The sequence below is a fragment of the Chaetodon auriga genome, chromosome 10 (genome assembly GCF_051107435.1).
Source record: "Chaetodon auriga isolate fChaAug3 chromosome 10, fChaAug3.hap1, whole genome shotgun sequence".
NCBI lineage: Eukaryota > Metazoa > Chordata > Actinopteri > Chaetodontiformes > Chaetodontidae > Chaetodon > Chaetodon auriga.
The window spans coordinates 1,110,499-1,127,500 of record NC_135083.1 but is presented as its reverse complement, the minus strand read 5'-3'; the positions used below and the strand labels follow the sequence as shown (position 1 = coordinate 1,127,500).

At 49.2% G+C, this 17,002-nt stretch overlaps 1 protein-coding gene across 6 annotated transcripts in view; it reads left to right on the top strand.

Moving 5' to 3' along the window:
• The window catches only part of LOC143326875 (extracellular sulfatase Sulf-2-like), a 57,822-nt gene extending 41,052 nt beyond the window's left edge, over positions 1-16,770 (top strand). For 2 of the 6 annotated variants that reach the window (XM_076740891.1, XM_076740892.1), the window contains 15 exons: positions 2,829-2,979; positions 3,095-3,194; positions 3,322-3,397; positions 4,218-4,346; positions 6,814-6,870; positions 7,331-7,460; positions 8,705-8,948; positions 10,009-10,210; positions 10,872-10,968; positions 11,072-11,166; positions 11,646-11,705; positions 12,011-12,180; positions 12,342-12,484; positions 12,673-12,796; positions 14,241-16,770. In XM_076740891.1, coding sequence (XP_076597006.1) covers positions 2,829-2,979; positions 3,095-3,194; positions 3,322-3,397; positions 4,218-4,346; positions 6,814-6,870; positions 7,331-7,460; positions 8,705-8,948; positions 10,009-10,210; positions 10,872-10,968; positions 11,072-11,166; positions 11,646-11,705; positions 12,011-12,180; positions 12,342-12,484; positions 12,673-12,796; positions 14,241-14,683 — 2,221 coding nt within the window. In that variant the 3' untranslated portion in view covers positions 14,684-16,770. Of the gene's footprint in view, positions 1-2,828; positions 2,980-3,094; positions 3,195-3,321; positions 3,398-4,217; positions 4,347-6,813; positions 6,871-7,330; positions 7,461-8,704; positions 8,949-10,008; positions 10,211-10,871; positions 10,969-11,071; positions 11,167-11,645; positions 11,706-12,010; positions 12,181-12,341; positions 12,485-12,672; positions 12,797-13,025; positions 13,063-13,294; positions 13,352-14,240 lie in introns of all 6 variants that reach the window. The other 4 variants (XM_076740894.1, XM_076740893.1, XM_076740896.1 and 1 more) reach the window with 4 other exon arrangements.
• Positions 16,771-17,002: the final 232 nt, after the last annotated feature.

Genomic DNA, 17,002 nt, shown 5'->3' with positions numbered 1-17,002 from the left:
CCGTCCGTCTGCAGTCCGTCCGTCTGCAGTCCGTCCGTCTGCAGTCTGTCCGTCTGCAGTCCGTCCGTCTGCAGTCTGTCTGCAGTCTGTCCGTCTGCAGTCCGTCCGTCTGCAGTCCGTCCGTCTGCAGTCCGTCCGTCTGCAGTCTGTCTGCAGTCTGTCCGTCTGCAGTCTGTCTGTCTGCAGTCTGTCTGCAGTCTGTCTGTCTGCAGTCTGTCTGTCTGCAGTCTGTCCGTCTGCAGTCTGTCTGTCTGCAGTCTGTCTGCAGTCTGTCTGTCTGCAGTCTGTCCGTCTGCAGTCTGTCCGTCTGCAGTCCGTCCGTCTGCAGTCTGTCTGCAGTCTGTCTGTCTGCAGTCTGTCCGTCTGCAGTCTGTCTGTCTGCAGTCTGTCTGCAGTCTGTCTGTCTGCAGTCTGTCTGTCTGCAGTCTGTCCGTCTGCAGTCTGTCTGTCTGCAGTCTGTCTGCAGTCTGTCTGTCTGCAGTCTGTCTGTCTGCAGTCTGTCTGCAGTCTGTCTGCAGTCTGTCCGTCTGCAGTCTGTCTGTCTGCAGTCCGTCCGTCTGCAGTCCGTCCGTCTGCAGTCTGTCCGTCTGCAGTCTGTCTGTCTGCAGTCTGTCTGCAGTCTGTCTGTCTGCTCTGAGCTGACAGACAGGTCAGACAGGCAGACGGGGACGTCGCAGCAGTTTTGCCTCCCAGTCAAACCTTTTCCACCCAGCAGATGTAAACAGATGTCTGAGGAAACGCCGGCTGCCTCCTGCTGTCAGGAGACCATTTAAATCCCATTCAAAGCTCACCAGGCTTTTCTGTTAACACGAAAACTCTGCTGGAAATACTTGGAACAGACAGTAATCCCTTTCCACTGAAAGGAATAATAAAACAAAGTCAGTGTGGAGCTAAATGTAGACACGCCGGCCCGATCGGCGTCTTTCAGCACAGAAGCGTCACATTTACGCTGAGCTGAGCAGACGCCTTGCAGGACGTATTCTAGTTTCAGGATACATCAGATCTGCTGCTGTGATGTGTGTCACGAGGCGTCCTGTCGCCTTCAGATGGAGAAACCGAACAAGAAGCCTGAAAGTGAAACCTCATCCCGTAAAGGCCCGGCCTGTCCATCCGGATGACAAACAAAACCTGCATGAAAGCTTCTGTTTGGCTGCAGTTTCCCCCAAAAGTAATAACGCTGGAAATTAAAGAATGAAGACAAAATAAGACAGCGGCAGTGCGGCAGAGTTAAGAGCGAGCGTGCAGGTGAAGCTGCACAGGTGAGCTCAAAAACAGACAAATCAGACAGTAATGAGCATGTTTCTGCCACAGATGGCATTATTGCAGAAGAAACAGGAAGTGGACGCCGCGGTGGATGAAAGACACAAGCAGAGACAGTTTGTTTGTGTCCCGTCATGCACACAAAGGCCACTCAGCGTCTTTACATAATGTATCAGAGACGTTAAATTAGAAACGGATGAAAAATTCAAAGCAGACTGACAGTCAGCAGCAGCGCGAGGCTGCAAAGCTTCATGCCAGAAACAACAACAACCCAGTTTCTCATGCTTTTATTGTGAAATGATGTCTGTAAATACCTGCACAGTACATATTATATACAAATAAATCATAATAGGAGCACAGGTGCAACAAACAGGAACAGATATAAAAAAATCCAAACCCAAACACTCCTGTCGTCAGCTGTCAGCTGGAGCGACACGCCGGCGTCTCCGTGTCTGTTTGGAAACAGGAAGTGGTTCTGGTGGACCTGAGGTTAACGTCGCGCGCTCTGCGTTCATTCAGCCCTCACAAACAGCCCGTTAGCTGTCAGCTCCAGAACGCAGCGGCCGCTCCGGCCTGACGGCGCCGATGCGATGTTTGCTCCGAGTGCGGCAGATGTTCCAGCTGTCCGATCAGGAGGAAGCAGAGCCGCGGCGTGAAGTTTGAAGTTATTTCTGTCCGATGCTCAAACGTGACGCTGGCGAGGAGAGAGGAGGAGAAAACGAGCCAGCTGATGGGAGTCATTCATTATCCACACAGAACAGACTGCAGGAGTGTGTGTGTGTGTGTGTGTGTGTGTGTGTGTGTGTGTGTGTGTGTGTGTGTGTGTGTGTGTCTGTGTGTCTGTGTGTGTGTGTGTGTGTGTGTGTGTGTGTGTGTCTGTGTCTGTGTCTGTGTGTGTGTGTCTGTCTGTGTCTGTGTCTGTGTCTGTGTGTGTGCGTGTGCGTGTGTGTGTGTGTGTCTGTGTCTGTGTCTGTGTCTGTGTGTGTCTGTGTCTGTGTCTGTGTGTGTGTCTGTGTCTGTGTGTGTGTGTGTGTGTGTCTGTGTCTGTGTCTGTGTGTCTGTGTCTGTGTCTGTCTGTGTGTGTGTGTGTGTGTGTGTGTGTGTGTGTGTGTGTGTCTGTGTCTGTGTCTGTGTGTGTGTGTCTGTCTGTGTCTGTGTCTGTGTCTGTGTGTGTGCGTGTGCGTGTGTGTGTGTGTGTCTGTGTCTGTGTCTGTGTCTGTGTGTGTCTGTGTCTGTGTCTGTGTGTGTGTCTGTGTCTGTGTGTGTGTGTGTGTGTGTGTGTCTGTGTCTGTGTCTGTGTGTCTGTGTCTGTGTCTGTCTGTGTGTGTGTGTGTGTGTGTGTGTGTGTCTGTGTTTAGATGTGTTATTCATGAACAGGACCATCTACTGTCATTACTCCACACGCAGCTTGATGTGTGCTACCACCACAACATGCCAGTATACTGAGACACACACACACACATACAGTCATGTTTGTGTGTGTCTCTCCTCCTCTGTGTGGACATGTCTCCTCCTCTCATCACCTGCTGTCTCTCCACGCTCTCACCTGTCCGTCTCCTCCTCCCCAGCACTCCCAGTTATAACTACGCTCCAAACCCAGACAAGCACTGGATCATGCGTTACACGGGCCCCATGAAGCCCATCCACATGGAGTTCACCAACATCCTGCAGAGGAAGCGCCTGCAGACGCTGCTGTCTGTGGACGACAGCGTGGAGAAGGTACGTCACACACGCACGCACACACACAGCTGCTGAGCACCTGTTGCTGCCTTCACCTGCTCAGGTATGGGCTTCACAGTATGTGAAGAGTGTCCTCTGTCTCCGTGTGTCTCAGCTCTATAACATGCTGGTGGAGACGGGCGAGTTGGAGAACACCTACATCATCTACACGTCTGATCACGGCTACCACATCGGACAGTTCGGCCTCGTCAAAGGTAGAAGAAGACTTGATTAATCCCACAGTGGCGATCGCACGCACGCACACACGCACGCACGCATGCACGCACACACGCACACACGCACACACACACACACGTCACTGTGAATGTTCTGTGTCTGCAGGTAAATCCATGCCGTACGAGTTCGACATCAGAGTCCCGTTCTTCATCAGAGGACCTAACGTGGAGCAAGGCAGCATGTAAACGCGCTCACACACACACACACACACACACACACACACACACACACACACACACACACACACACACACACACACAGCACTTCCTGTTCGACATGAACGGCTCATCAGCTGATGAGTTTGAGCTTGGAAACATAAAGTTTAGTCCGTTTATTTGTGGAAAAGTTCATCCCTCAGCCGTCAAGTCTCAGTTAGTCAGACGTGTTGGAGGAGACCAAAGCGGAGCTGAAAGAGGCTGAACGCTGAACCCTGACACACAAACATGACGTCAGCGCGATGATCAGCTGCTCTGAGTCTGCCGTAACAGCCCAGTGACGTTTTCTGCCCCCTAGTGGCAAACATTGTTAATGCAGCTTGAAGGATCAGGTACACAGTGGAATAAATCACAGCAGAAGAATGTGACACACTGTTTAGCCTCTGTGTGTGTGTGTGTGTGTGCGTGTGTGTGCGTGTGTGTGTGTGTGTGTGTGTGTGTGCTGGTAAAGTGGATTACCTTCAGAGCTGTTCCACGAGGCAATCATGAGTTCAGAGACGAGGCAGAGCTGCATTTCCTTCTACACCACTCACAACACAATAACAGTGACAAACACGACACTGAAGCTTCAGCAACAACAACAACAACAACAACAACAACATCAACAACAACAACAACATCAACAACAGCCACAGCCGTCATCACAAACGTTCGACAGTCACATGATCTGATTCTTCACTAATGACAGAAAACTGCTCAAATATAAAGAGGCAGAAGAGTTGAACGGGTGTAGCTGTGTGTATTATTAATTGTGTGTGTGTGTGTGTGTGTGTGTGTGTCTCTCAGTAACCCTCACATAGTCCTGAACATCGATCTGGCTCCAACCATCCTGGACATCGCCGGTCTTGACACTCCTCCAGACATGGACGGGAAGTCGATACTGAATCTGCTGGACACGGACAAACCTGCTAACAGGTACGCACACACACACACACACACACACACACACACACACACAGGGTACCTTTGTGTGAGCCGACAGCTTTGAGGTGAAGAAGACGCAGCAGATTCTTCCTCATACAGACACGTCATCTGCAGCTCCGTTGTCTCGTCGTCTTTCGCTCTTTGAGCTCTTTGTCTTTATACACTTTCCAGTCAGAGCAGACGAAGTTCTGACACTTGATTCACACTTTGGTCTTTTTTGAAGCCGTCTGTCTTTACGTTCAGACAAAACAGACAAACCTTTGCTGCGACCCTTTTTAACGTTTGTTATGTTGAAACCCTGAAAGGCAGAAATGAAAAAATAATCTCTCTTCAAAGAGTAAAATGTCTCATCTTTAACTTTGTGCTGTGTGGAAATCGGGTCATCTCTGACTCTCTTAGCCTTTCTCCCAATATTTCTCTCCAAAGTGTGGTACAGATAATGGTAATACTTAAGTAAGGTGGCTCAGAGTTGTACTTAAGTGTAGAGTTACTGCAGCTCGTCACAGCGCAGGAAATATCTCCGTCTGCCCGTTAAAACACGTCGGTCCTGGAACGTTCAAAAGAAGAAACACAGCACAAAAGAAGAAATCCACGGTGCTGTGAGAGTACTGATTGAAGTACAGTCAGTACTTTGTGGTACTTGAGTTCATTTTGCTGTTAACATGAGCGTGTGAGCCTCATTAAAAGCCTCAGATGAGAGATGAGAGTGGTTTCTCTGCTGAAGAGCCTGATGTGATAACGGGTTTGTTAAAGGTCAGAGAGGAAACAGTCTGTCGTTCATCGCTGTGAAAACCTGCCGCAGAGCGTCGGAGCAGAAACGCACCAGCTGCTTCGCCCCAAGGCTCGCAAATCCTCCATTAATATTTATAAATCAAAGTATTTGTCAAAGTATCAGCAAAGGCGAACGCTCGGGTCAGGAGGTCGAACGCATCAGCAGCTGTCATGACTTTTAATCTGTGTTGCCGATCTCTACAGAACCAATGAGAACAGACCCTGAAGCACACAGGAAGCTAAATCAGTTTGGATTATTTAGTTTGTGACTCTGAAACGTGACAGAAAAAGTTCAGCAGATGTTTTTATTGAGTAAAGATGGAAAACGCTGCGGAAAAAGCTGATCGAGGAGTGAAACATCAGTTTCTGCAGACGACAGAAAGACTGAATAAAGTCCTTCAGATTCACATCAGAGCAGAGATTTCCTGCGGCGCCTGAAGGTGTTTCCAGGAACACGTCAGCTGGAACGAGACGTCCTCTGATTTCTCAACAGAACGCGTCGATGCAGGCGTCGCAGAGTCGGATCTGGTTCTTTAAACCTTTCAGTCGGTTCTGCGGCGTTCTGAGGTCTGTCAGGACGATCGCAGCGTCCCGGCCGTTTGAGTCTGTACGTCCTACGAACGAGCGCGGCGACGGAGTCTGCAGCATCTGTTCGCTTTTCCTCCTCGTCCTCTGAAGTACAGAGGAATCCGTCCCCCCGGGGACTGACCTGCTGATCCCAGACCAGCCCAGACCCAGTCTGCTAAATCAAACCAGGATTGAGTTGTTCTGAGGCGGCTAACTAGTTCCCGTTGTTGTGCAGTCTGGAGCTGGTTCAGAGACCACTGAGGTCCAGACTGTGCTGCGTTCAGGTGCAGTCGTTCTACAGTGTTTCCTCAGATTACCTGAGATCGCTGACGTACTAAGGTAATAAATAGACACTGATGGCGAGTATACAGCTCTCTCACTGAATGCATATTTACATTAGCATTCTGCTGAGTTAGCGGTTAGCAGCTCCTGTTAGCGGCGGACACGTCTACAGATCTACAGATGAAAATAACTGGATTTTATGACGAGCTGGACGTCTGCGTGTTCAGCTTGGACTGCTGTGACTCGCGCTGAGGTTTGCAGGCTGCTCCTCGTCTGGAGCGGTCTGGGTTGAGGGTTTGGGTCTTGGGCATCTCCTGGTCTTCATCCTGCTGCTGCTCTGAAGTGTTTTTAGCTCTTTGTGCGGAAAAGCTTCCAGGAAATCTCTTTTCTGACGCTTCGTTGTCGCTCTGTGTGACTTTAACGCCGTCGCCTCCACAAAGCCATGAAGACACAGACGAGTGGAAAAAGTCCTGCAGGGTTTCAACTGCGGCTGCTCCGAATCAAAACATTATTCCTCAAAGTTAAACTTACAAACATCCCAGAATAGAAAGCAGATGGAGTCAGTCACTTAATGAGGGACAGAGTGTGTTCTGAATAGAACATAAATGTGTGTAAGTTGATTTGAGCTGAAATGAACTCGCTGCACTAAAGAGGAGCCGGAACCTGAATTTTTCATCCAGCTGGAGTTTGTGTGAAATCACATTTAGCAGCATGGTTCACTGAACAGATCCTAGGCCTGCTCCTGGAGTTAAAGAGGAGGAGGTGAAAACACGGAGAGGCAGGACGAAGGTGGAGGCGACGACGGCTCGACTCACGCCGCTGTTTTCCTCTCCTGCAGATTCCAGGTGAACAAGAAGCCGAAGGTGTGGAGGGACTCGTTCCTGGTGGAGAGAGGGTAAAAACCACACTCTGCACGACACACAGCTCACATCTGCTGCCAGTGCAACCATTAAAACCACTGTGACAGTGGATGAACGTGTTGTGTTACTTCCTGTTTGTATGAAGCACTTCATTCAGCGTAACAGCTGCTAACACAGATTAGCATGTCGTACATACTGTATGCAAGGGAGCCATGCTAATGTCACCATGCTAACATGCTCACAGTGACAACGCTAACAAGCTGATGCTATGCAGGTGTAACATTTACTATGTTCACCATGCTAGGTAAGCATGTTAGCATGCTAATGTTTGCTAACTAGCACTGAACTCCACGCGCTGAGGCTGATGGGACTGTCAGCAGTTTTGCAGGCTCATGAAACTTTTGACCTGATGGTGGCGCTGGAGCAACAGTCTGGGTGGAGTTAGTGGGGTTCATCCTCTGGGGAACGTGAGTGAATCCATCCGTCTGTTAACAGGAAGCTGCTGCACCAGCGCGTCGAGGGAAAGGAGGTGTCGCAGGAGGAGAACTTCCTGCCCAAACACCAGCGAGTAAAAGACCTCTGCCAGAGAGCCGAGTACCAGACGCCGTGCCAGCAGACCGGACAGGTAGAGCAACGCATCACTCATTCTGTCCTCCTCATTCACTCCTTTACTCCCCCAGCCCTCTAGGTCCTCCTCCTCCTGCTCCTCCTGATAACATTACTTTCCTCCTGCGCTGTCTGCAGCCGTAAACAAAGACTGAAAGCAGCCGAGATTTTCCTACCAGGCTTTTGTTTTTGCAGAAATTTCCTCCATTAAGAGCTTTTTTTGGAACAAATGCACGAAAAGTGAGACGACCGCGGCTGCAATGAACAAACAGAGAGAAGAACAGTAAGAGGCTTCTGTCAGCGAGACGAAAGCCAGATGTGATCTGGACAAACCAGACGGAGACAATAACGGCAGTAATTACAAGAAGACGAGGACACAGTGGACTCAAAGAGGACGGACGTGAAGAGAATGAGGACGCAGCAGCACAACACAAACTTTTCTTCATTCAGAGAGCCGTGTCACTGTGTGTGTGTGTGTGTGTGTGTGTGTGTGTGTGTGTGTGTGTGTTCACGCCTGTTTGAGGTTAATTACACTTGTCGAAAAATCCCTCCAGCCAGCTGATTAGTCTCTTAGCAACAGTGTCTGCCGGCTGCTGGATGGCTCTGATAAACAGCTTGTAGAAACTGTGTGTGTGTGTGTGTGTGTAATTAACAATTCAAGCATTTGTCACTCTTTAATAACTGACGAAGTGCAAGAGGAGAAATTAATTCAGCTGCTGCTAATGAGCGACTGCAGAGCGACGACACGACGGCGCTCGGAGCGCGACAACACGCTGCTCTCTGCAGAGGCTGCGTTCAGGTTCATCACCAAGGCGTCGGAGGAGGTCGGAGGGAGTCAGAGGGAGTGAATCACACGTTCATCCAGCTCCACGGAGGACCGACGTCTCATCCAGGACACACTGAGCGTCTGCGCTGACAGAGGACGGACAGCAGCAAAGCGTCAATCAGAAGCTGTTTGGTCTGTCGCTGCTGAGGCCGACCTCAGGCTCTCAGGTGTGAACAGGTGCGAGTCCACCTGTCCGAACTGTCCAGTGTCGTGTTCAGGCCGTCGGTCACGCTTCACCGTCAGCAGCCTGATTCAGTGTTTGACTGGACGGATCAGTGATCTCATCAGATCTGATGTGCTAACGTTTGCTGCGAGGGCTCGGTCTAAATGCTGGAACGAGAGCTAATAACATATTTAGACTAATGTCCATGACGCTTTTTCCTGATTCAACAGCAGAGGGTTGATCACTACTACTGTGTGTGTGTGTGTGTGTGTAGAAGTGGCAGTGTGTGGAGGACGCCACGGGGAAGCTCCGGCTCTTCAAATGTAAGAACGAAGGGGGAGGAGCCAAGAACGTGCAGAGGGGCGTGGCCAGTCGTCAGCGCCCGCTCAGCATCAAGTCTCAGCTGTACAACCAGGACTCCGACGCCTGCGACTGTGACCTCCGTGACCTCCAACCTCTGAACCTGCGGCCCTCCGTGATGAGGCCCTTCAACAACAAGCCGTTCTTCTCCAAGAAGAGTGAGTGTTGGTGGCTCTGTCCAGCAGGGGGCAGCAGAACGGTCGATAAGTAATCAGATCTTCACTCTTCTAATGTTACGGTAGATTATTATTAGATTATTTTCCCTTTAAACATATTTTAGATTATTTTTGGGGCTTTTTTAGATTATTTTTGGGGCCTTTTGGCCTTTTTCTGGCAGATGAAGAGGCAGGAAACAGGCAAAGGTTTTCTGCTGGAATCGAACCGGTGACAGTTGTTACATTATGGAGCTGATCTGAGGTCGTTCATGCTGCTGCAGTGACACACAAACTGGGCCACAGTCTGTTTTTCTGGTGGATGATAATTTGTTATACAATGGTAACGGTCTGTTTGAGGCTGCTCTGAACTCTGGTTTGGAGTTGGAGGTCTTTATTAGACCACTTGCACAGCTGAAGACTGAAAACCTTTGGCTGCACAGATCATCAGGAAGCATGAGAGAAATAAGAGCATTTCAAGGTCAGACTTCAGCTTTAAGCAGCTGCACATTCATGAGGTTTGGAGGAGTTTTTGTACTTATGATCTTCAGCTAAAGGTCGAATTTATTGTGATTTTTTTTCCATTTGCAATATTCAGCACACGAGAAGAAAGTTTCCTTGTGAGTGAAAATACATAAAAGCTACGAAGAGTGAAATGGGCTCAGGAACAGATTCATCAGCAGCAGATAAAAGAAAAGATTCTTGTTTTTGTTTCCTGAAATTCAAGATATCAGTGACGTCAGGACGGCCGTGGCTGGATGAAGGTGTCGCTGCTCAGAGCTCAGACTGTACCTGTCCTCTGTGTGCTGAGCTGCTCTGGGATCAGCAGCAGAAAACACCTGGTTATCAGTGTAACTCACAGTCTGCGGCAGCGACTCTCCGTCAGGCTTTGTGGTGTGATGCTGACCTCTGGTGTGTGAGGTCAGAACTGCATCACCTGAGGATGAGGAGGCTGAAGGATGTTGATTTAATGGAATTTAATGATGAAGTCTGTGGTTTAGAACACACCTGTGTCGTGTGTGTGTGTGTGTGTGTGTGTGTGTGTGTGTGTGCGTGTCTGTCTCAGAGTTCAAGGCCTTGAAGAGTTACTCCAGGAACCGTTACAGCCGCTCTGCGTCCGTGACGAACAGTTACCCCGGTAACAGCAGCATGATGGGCGGGGCCAACTGGGCTCAGCCAATACGAGACGAGAATGAGGATGAGTTCAGCGGGATGGGAGGAGTTCCCGTCGGCGTGGCTCTGTCCAACTCCCTCAAAGTGACGCACAGGTGAGTGAAAGCGTCTGTCCAGGCAGGATTTAAAGAGACAGTGAGCTCAACGTCGCCTCGACGTCCAAAACGATCAAGATTTTATTGAACTTTCATAGTTTGGAACTGATTTTTTGACCTAAATGAAACAGGAAATTCATCTGAGAATCATCTCCTTTAATCTCCTCACAGCTCACTAATGTGCATCATCAGGACAGATTAGTTCATTATTCACACGAGGCTACAGGAGAGCACAGACCTGTGAAATAAAGCTTTTATTTCCCAGCGTGAATGGATGCACGTGATGGATTCAAAGAAGAAGAAGGAGCAGGTTCAGGGTCAATGGGACGGTTCTGTTTGTCTGCTGGAGACAGGTGTTTGTTAACGCGGAGGCTCTTATCAAAGTGCAGTCTGTGGTGTGAGTGGATGAGCACCGTCAGCACAGATGGAGCTCAGGTGGCTCTGCTGCACCCACAGCTGCTTGAATCGCTGACGGTTATTCAGAAACATCATCTTTGTGTAATGAAGCGGCGCGTTCAGGGAACCTGAGGACTTGGTTTGCGGATAAACATCAGCGCGTGGAGCGAGTTCTCCTCAGGTCAGGTCGGGTGTGTCTGCTGTCACGTGACGCTCAGTGTTCCATGACGGCTGTTCTGATGTCGTGGTTCTTGTTCTCCTGCAGATGTTCCATTCTGTCCAATGCCACCGTGAAGTGTGACACAGGAGTCTATAAGTCTCTGCAGGCCTGGAAGGACCACAAGCTGCACATCGACCACGAGGTGACGCGCCGCTAATCAACCAATCAGCTGACAGCTAATTAACTAATTAACCGACCGACTGACGAGCTCTGATTGACTGACCGAAACGCTTCTCCTCTGTCAGATCGAGACGCTGCAGACGAAGATAAAGAACCTGAGAGAGGTCAGAGGTCACCTGAAGAAGGCCCGCCCCCTCGAGTGTGACTGTAACAAGTACCTGTACGTGAGACAAGTACACACACAACACAGTACAGTGGTGGAAGTATTCAGAGCTATTACTGAAGTAGAAGTACCAATACACCCCTGTAAATGTACTCCAATGCAGAAGTTTTGCATCTACCTGAGTAAAAGTACAGAACCACTTAAAGTATCAGTAGGTAAAGTTGTCAGCTTCATGCAGTAAAAGTACTGCAGTATTATCAGCTTTATGCAGGTCACAAAGCAAAACGTTTGGCTTCATCCTCAGTAATTAAATTTCTAAGCTCGTCATTGTTTTTGTATAAAATCTTAATTTGTATGTTGAAGAGTAAAAACTGCAATATTAGCTTCAGTAGTATAGAAGAAGTTATACTTAAGTCCTGTACTTATGAAGTAAATGTACTTTGTTCCTTCCTGCGGCTGCCTCAGTGTAACACCAGCTGGTGTGTGTGTGTGTGTGTGTGTGTGTGTGTGTGTGTGTGTGTGTGTGTGTGTTTCAGGTATAAATCCAAACTGAAGAACAAGCTGCGGCTCCGAGGAGGCGGTCTGCACCCCTTCAGGTGAGACTGTGGACCAATGATCTGCTGTAACGAAGCCTCGGGTCGAGCACCAGCACTGAACGTGCATCAGGATCATGTTCTCCTCCAGAAGTCTGAAGAATCAATAGAATAAGAACAAATAAGAACAATATTGTATAGAAAACACAGGGGACCAAGAACAGAACCCTGAGGAACTCCACAAAAACGTGAGGAGACAGAAGGAGCGCTGTGATTGGCTTTTGCTTCCCATGTTAATGACTCTGTGTGTGTGTGTGTGTGTGTGTGTGTGTGTGTGTGTGTGTGTGTGTGTGTGTGTGGGTATGCAGGAAGGGCGGGGCTCGGGACAAGAAGGCGTGGCTTCTGAAGGAACAGAAGAGGAGGAAGAAAATGAGGAAGATGATCAAGAGGATCAGAAACAACGACACCTGTTCGATGCCCGGGCTCACCTGCTTCACACACGACAACCAGCACTGGCACACTGCGCCCTACTGGACACGTACGACACACACACACACACACACACACACACACACACACACACACACGTACGCTCCTGCACGGAAATACATAATAAATATTGGTATTTATGGTTGGCGGTGCACTGTATGATAAGTGTGTGTGTGTGTGTGTGTGTGTGTGTGTGTGTGTGTGTTGCAGTGGGTTCATTCTGCGCCTGCACCAGCGCCAACAACAACACGTACTGGTGTCTGAGGACGATCAACGAGACCCACAACTTTCTGTTCTGTGAGTTTGCCACCGGCTTCCTGGAGTACTTCGACCTCAACACGGACCCCTACCAGGTACACACACACAGACACACACACACACACACACACACACAGACACACACACACACACACACACACACACACATCAGCGTTTTAACATTGAGCCAATAGAAAATGTTTAAATATGTGTAAATAATTGACCCTTTCTGTCTCTCTCCCTGTCCCCCTGTCTCTCTCTCTGTCTGTCTCTCTGTGTCTAGTTGATAAACGCTGTCAGCTCATTGGATCGGACGGTTCTCAATCAGCTTCATGTCCAGCTGATGGACCTCAGAGGCTGCAGGGGACACAAACAGTGTAATCCTCGCACGCGCTCAGTGGATCAGGGTATGACACACACGCACGCACACACACACATGCACACACCCGTCTCAAACTGTGCGAGACGTGTGTTTCTTCACCCATCATATCCCACAATCCCTTGCACACCACTCAGTCGTTAATGTTGCGTTCAAGTGGCCTTGTAAAGTCAGAAAATCTGACGCTGCACTTTCCAGAAGTCACCGACGAATCACAAGTGGCCTCTGCTCACTAACCAATCAGAATGTCTCTTCAGCAGGAGGGCGGGAACATGACAGCTTTGATGACTACAGGTAGACACACACTCACACACACTCACTCCCACACACTCACACGCACACACACACACTGCGTTTTCCTGCTCTGAATGCTGCATGATTTCCTGATGGAGCTGAGGGCTGCTGGTGATGGAGCAAAGAGAGAGAGAGAGAGAGAGAGAGAGAGAGAGAGAGAGAGTGTGTGTGTGTGTGTGTGTGTGTGTGTGTGTGTGTGTGTGTGTAACACAGTGTGTGTTTGTTGCATCAGGCTGTTTGAGAGGAGGAAGTGGCCGAAAGTCAAGAAACCTTCATCATCTCGAACCCTGTGAGTCTTCCTCCCCGTCGTCCTCTCTGTGGATCATCTGGCCTGCGCTCTGCATACTGCCTCAACCTGCCGCTGCATGCCTGTCTGCATGCCTGTCTGTCTGTCTGTCTGTCTGCATGTCTGCCTGTCTGTCTGCATGCCTGTCTGTCTGTCTGTCTGCCTGTTTTCTATGTCAATTAAGTCACTTTTTTCCTTCTTATTTACTAAATGAATCCATTGAACATCATCAAACGTCATCTTTTCCGCGTGTCAGAGGAAAGACCCCGAACCTTCACGTCCAGCAGAGCTCGGTGTCTCCTCAGATTCAGGTCAGCAGAGAGACCAGAGACAGTTTCCTTCAGCTTCATCCAGACGACACCAAAGGAAGTTACTCTGACCTATCAGAGCTCTGAATGTAGATCCTTTTTCCTAAACTGATGCTAATAATCAAACGCTGACAGCAGAAACCGAAGTGGTGAGATTACCTGTGAGCTAAAGATGAAGGTAAATATGATCAACAACGAGAACTTAAACAAAGACCATCTTATTTCAGTCTGACGCTGCTTCAGCGTTCTAATATTAATGATGTTTACGAGCGAAACATCGGCAAACTACGACATCCCATCAGCCTCAGCTGTGTGTGCTAATTAGCTACTGTTAGCGTGCTAACACACTAAACAAAGCTGGTGGACACTGCAAACATGACACCTGCTGAACATGCTAACCACATTAGCATCCTGATGTTCCTCCTGCTCAGAATCACAAACAGGAAGTTGACAGCTTGTTCCTGCTGCCGCCTGCACGTGCCTTCGTTTCCTCTCTGTCACACACACACACACACACACACACACACACACACACACACACACACACACACACACCTGACAGACGTTTCTGTGTGTCCATGCAGAGGTCCGATCTGGGACGGCTGGAAGGGCTGAGCCTCCTGGTTGGTTGGAGCAGGCTCCTGACTCCACCCACAGCAGCCTGAAGGAGCAGGGCGTGGTCGTCGAGGTGGTGGCGCCGGTCGACGACCACGCCCCCGTTTCACCGGACAGCCAATCAGCTTCTGCCATCTCTGTGACATCCTTCGGCCCTCCCGTTCTGCTGCTCAGGGAGACGCTGGGACGAAACACTCAACGCACCTCTTCATCAGCTGCTCCTCCCTCCTCCTCCTCCTCAGCTCCTCGCTTCTCATCTGAGGAGGGCAGCTCTGGGTGGAGGAGGATGGAGAGGAGGATGAGGAGGGTGATGAAGAGGAGGAGGAAGAGACCGAGAAGTAGACAGGCAGCCTGTGATTGTTGTGACGTCCACGGACGACAGTCAGGTGTTGTCAGGTGTTTGTCACCCTGAGTTTTGCCTCCCAGGTGCTTCTGGAACCTGATCTGATGACCTCACTGTCTCATCGCTGCCTCATCCAGTCATTTCTATCCAGTTTGATTCTCCTTGTTCATCACAGGAAGTTAGCTTTTTCTTCTCTGTGTTCACTTCTTGGGCTCCACCCACTGATGTTTAACTCAACCAATGAGATTCGTCCATTTCCAGAAACATTTCTATTTGATGCTTTTTCCATGTTTTTATCTAAAGGCTGAAAAATGACCAGACGTCTGTTTTTGAGCAGTAACATTCATAGAAGAAGAGCTCCTGACTTCCTCCTCCTCCTCCTCCTCCTCCTCCCCCCCCCCCCCCCCCCCCTTCAGGTGGCCTCCCGGCGGCCATGTTTGTTTTCCATGTTGGTATTTAGTCTTTCTAACCGTCTGTAAAGACATTAAAGGACCTGTTCTCTCTGTTGTTGTTCTTACTAAACTGACGGAGACGGAAGCCGACAAACTTCCTTGTCGAACACTGTGACATCACCGCTGATGTAAATGTGATGTCATTCCTTTATTTTTTTTTTTAAACTTCTTCCACTAACTCGAGTGTTGGTTACCGTGGTGACCGACGGCTTTACTGACGACAGAGCTACAGTTGTACTAACCTGGTGACTGACCTCAGTTCCCACGATGCAACGCGGCAGCCCTGAGGAGAACGACGACCAGAACGTTCCGGAGTAAAAATCAAACGATGCCGGACTCCGGCAGCTTGAAATGAGCCAATAAGAAGAGGAGCAGGCGGTGATGTCACGGCATCCAGAACTCGCTCCGGCTGTGTTTGGCTCGGCCTGGACGTCCACAGGCAGAGTTCTGTTTTTTATCGCGTTAACCTTCAGCCACCACCGTCCAATCACCTTCTTCCTGCACATACGTCCTCGCCCCCTTCAGTTTGTCCCCTCCTCTCAGCTGATTTTGTTCACTTTGAGTTGTTCTTTGTCCCTCACTCCGATCCAGTTTCTGGTCAGAGACGTCCAGAGTTCAGAATCACATGTAACTTATGAAATGTAAAATAAAACTGTAGAAAAAAAACACGACTGCATTCACACAGGAAGTGACAGGAAGCGACAGGAAGTGACACGAGGAGCTGAAAGGCTGCACACACACGTTTAAAAACTTGAATATTAGGACATCAGACGTGCGTCAGCCTTAAAATCACCTCTCAGATTCTCTCGAACTGCTAAATCAACGGGGTCTGTTAGCAGAGCATGTGAGCAGAAGCAGCTGCGCCGATTGGCCAGTGTCGACCAATGGGGTGACAGCTGCCGTTGCTCTGTGCCATATTCCTGGTCGATGTCTGTGATAGGTAGGCCGTGACCTGTGCATGTGGTCAGTGCCCTCAGATGACCTGATTGGCTCACTGTTGAACTGCTGAACGCCTCGTTGTGATTGTTCGCTTCATTCTGCAGAAGTGTGGAAGTCAGAATGATCCAAACCTTCGTACATCCTCTTCATCAGCAGGTCCACCGCTCAAGGTCGCCCACATTTAACCAATCAGATCACATCTGTTTCGTCCGTCAGTAAAATGAGCGATGGATGGTTCGTCACAGGCGGCGTGAACGTGTCTCCGGGTGGAGTCGTCTTCCTGTGTGGGTGCAGCCGGCGGTCTGCTGTCTGTCGACCTTTGAACCCGAACGTATCTTCGCTCTGCGGTGCTATTTGCTGTCTAACAACTATCTAGGAAAAAGCTCCTGGTCGTGTTTGAATGTATTTGTAATGTTTAGGTGTGTTTTCTAAAGACGAGCACGAGAACCGGACTGATCTGGACCAGCTGAGACTTCTGGTCCTGAGCTGGATGGACACACACACACACACACACACACACACACACACACACACACACACACACACACACTGAAGGACAAACTGCTGAGCACTTTGATTGGAGGATGGAAGGACGAATGGACCAATGGAGGGTTCGTGTTCGATGGGAAGCGAGGACACGTGATGAAAACCTGCCGTGTGCAGCCGGTTAATACTGATCTAACACACCTGTACAGTCACCTGTGGATACAGTGATTGGTTTTATTGGTTTTAGTTTGTGAATAAAGTGTCGAATGCCAAAATGTACCTTTGATTCAATGACAGATTCTTTTCATTCTAGTTATTTTTTAATTAATCGACCGTTTGATCTTTCAATGCTTTAATGTTAAATTCAAGAAAATACATTTGAGGTTTTGAGTTTTTCCTTGAAAAATGACAAACGATTAGAAACATGATCAGACTTGATCGATGGACAGTTTCAGGTCTGTCCGTCCGACGCGCTGTTTCAAAGGACGGCGTTTGACGGCTGTTCATCCGA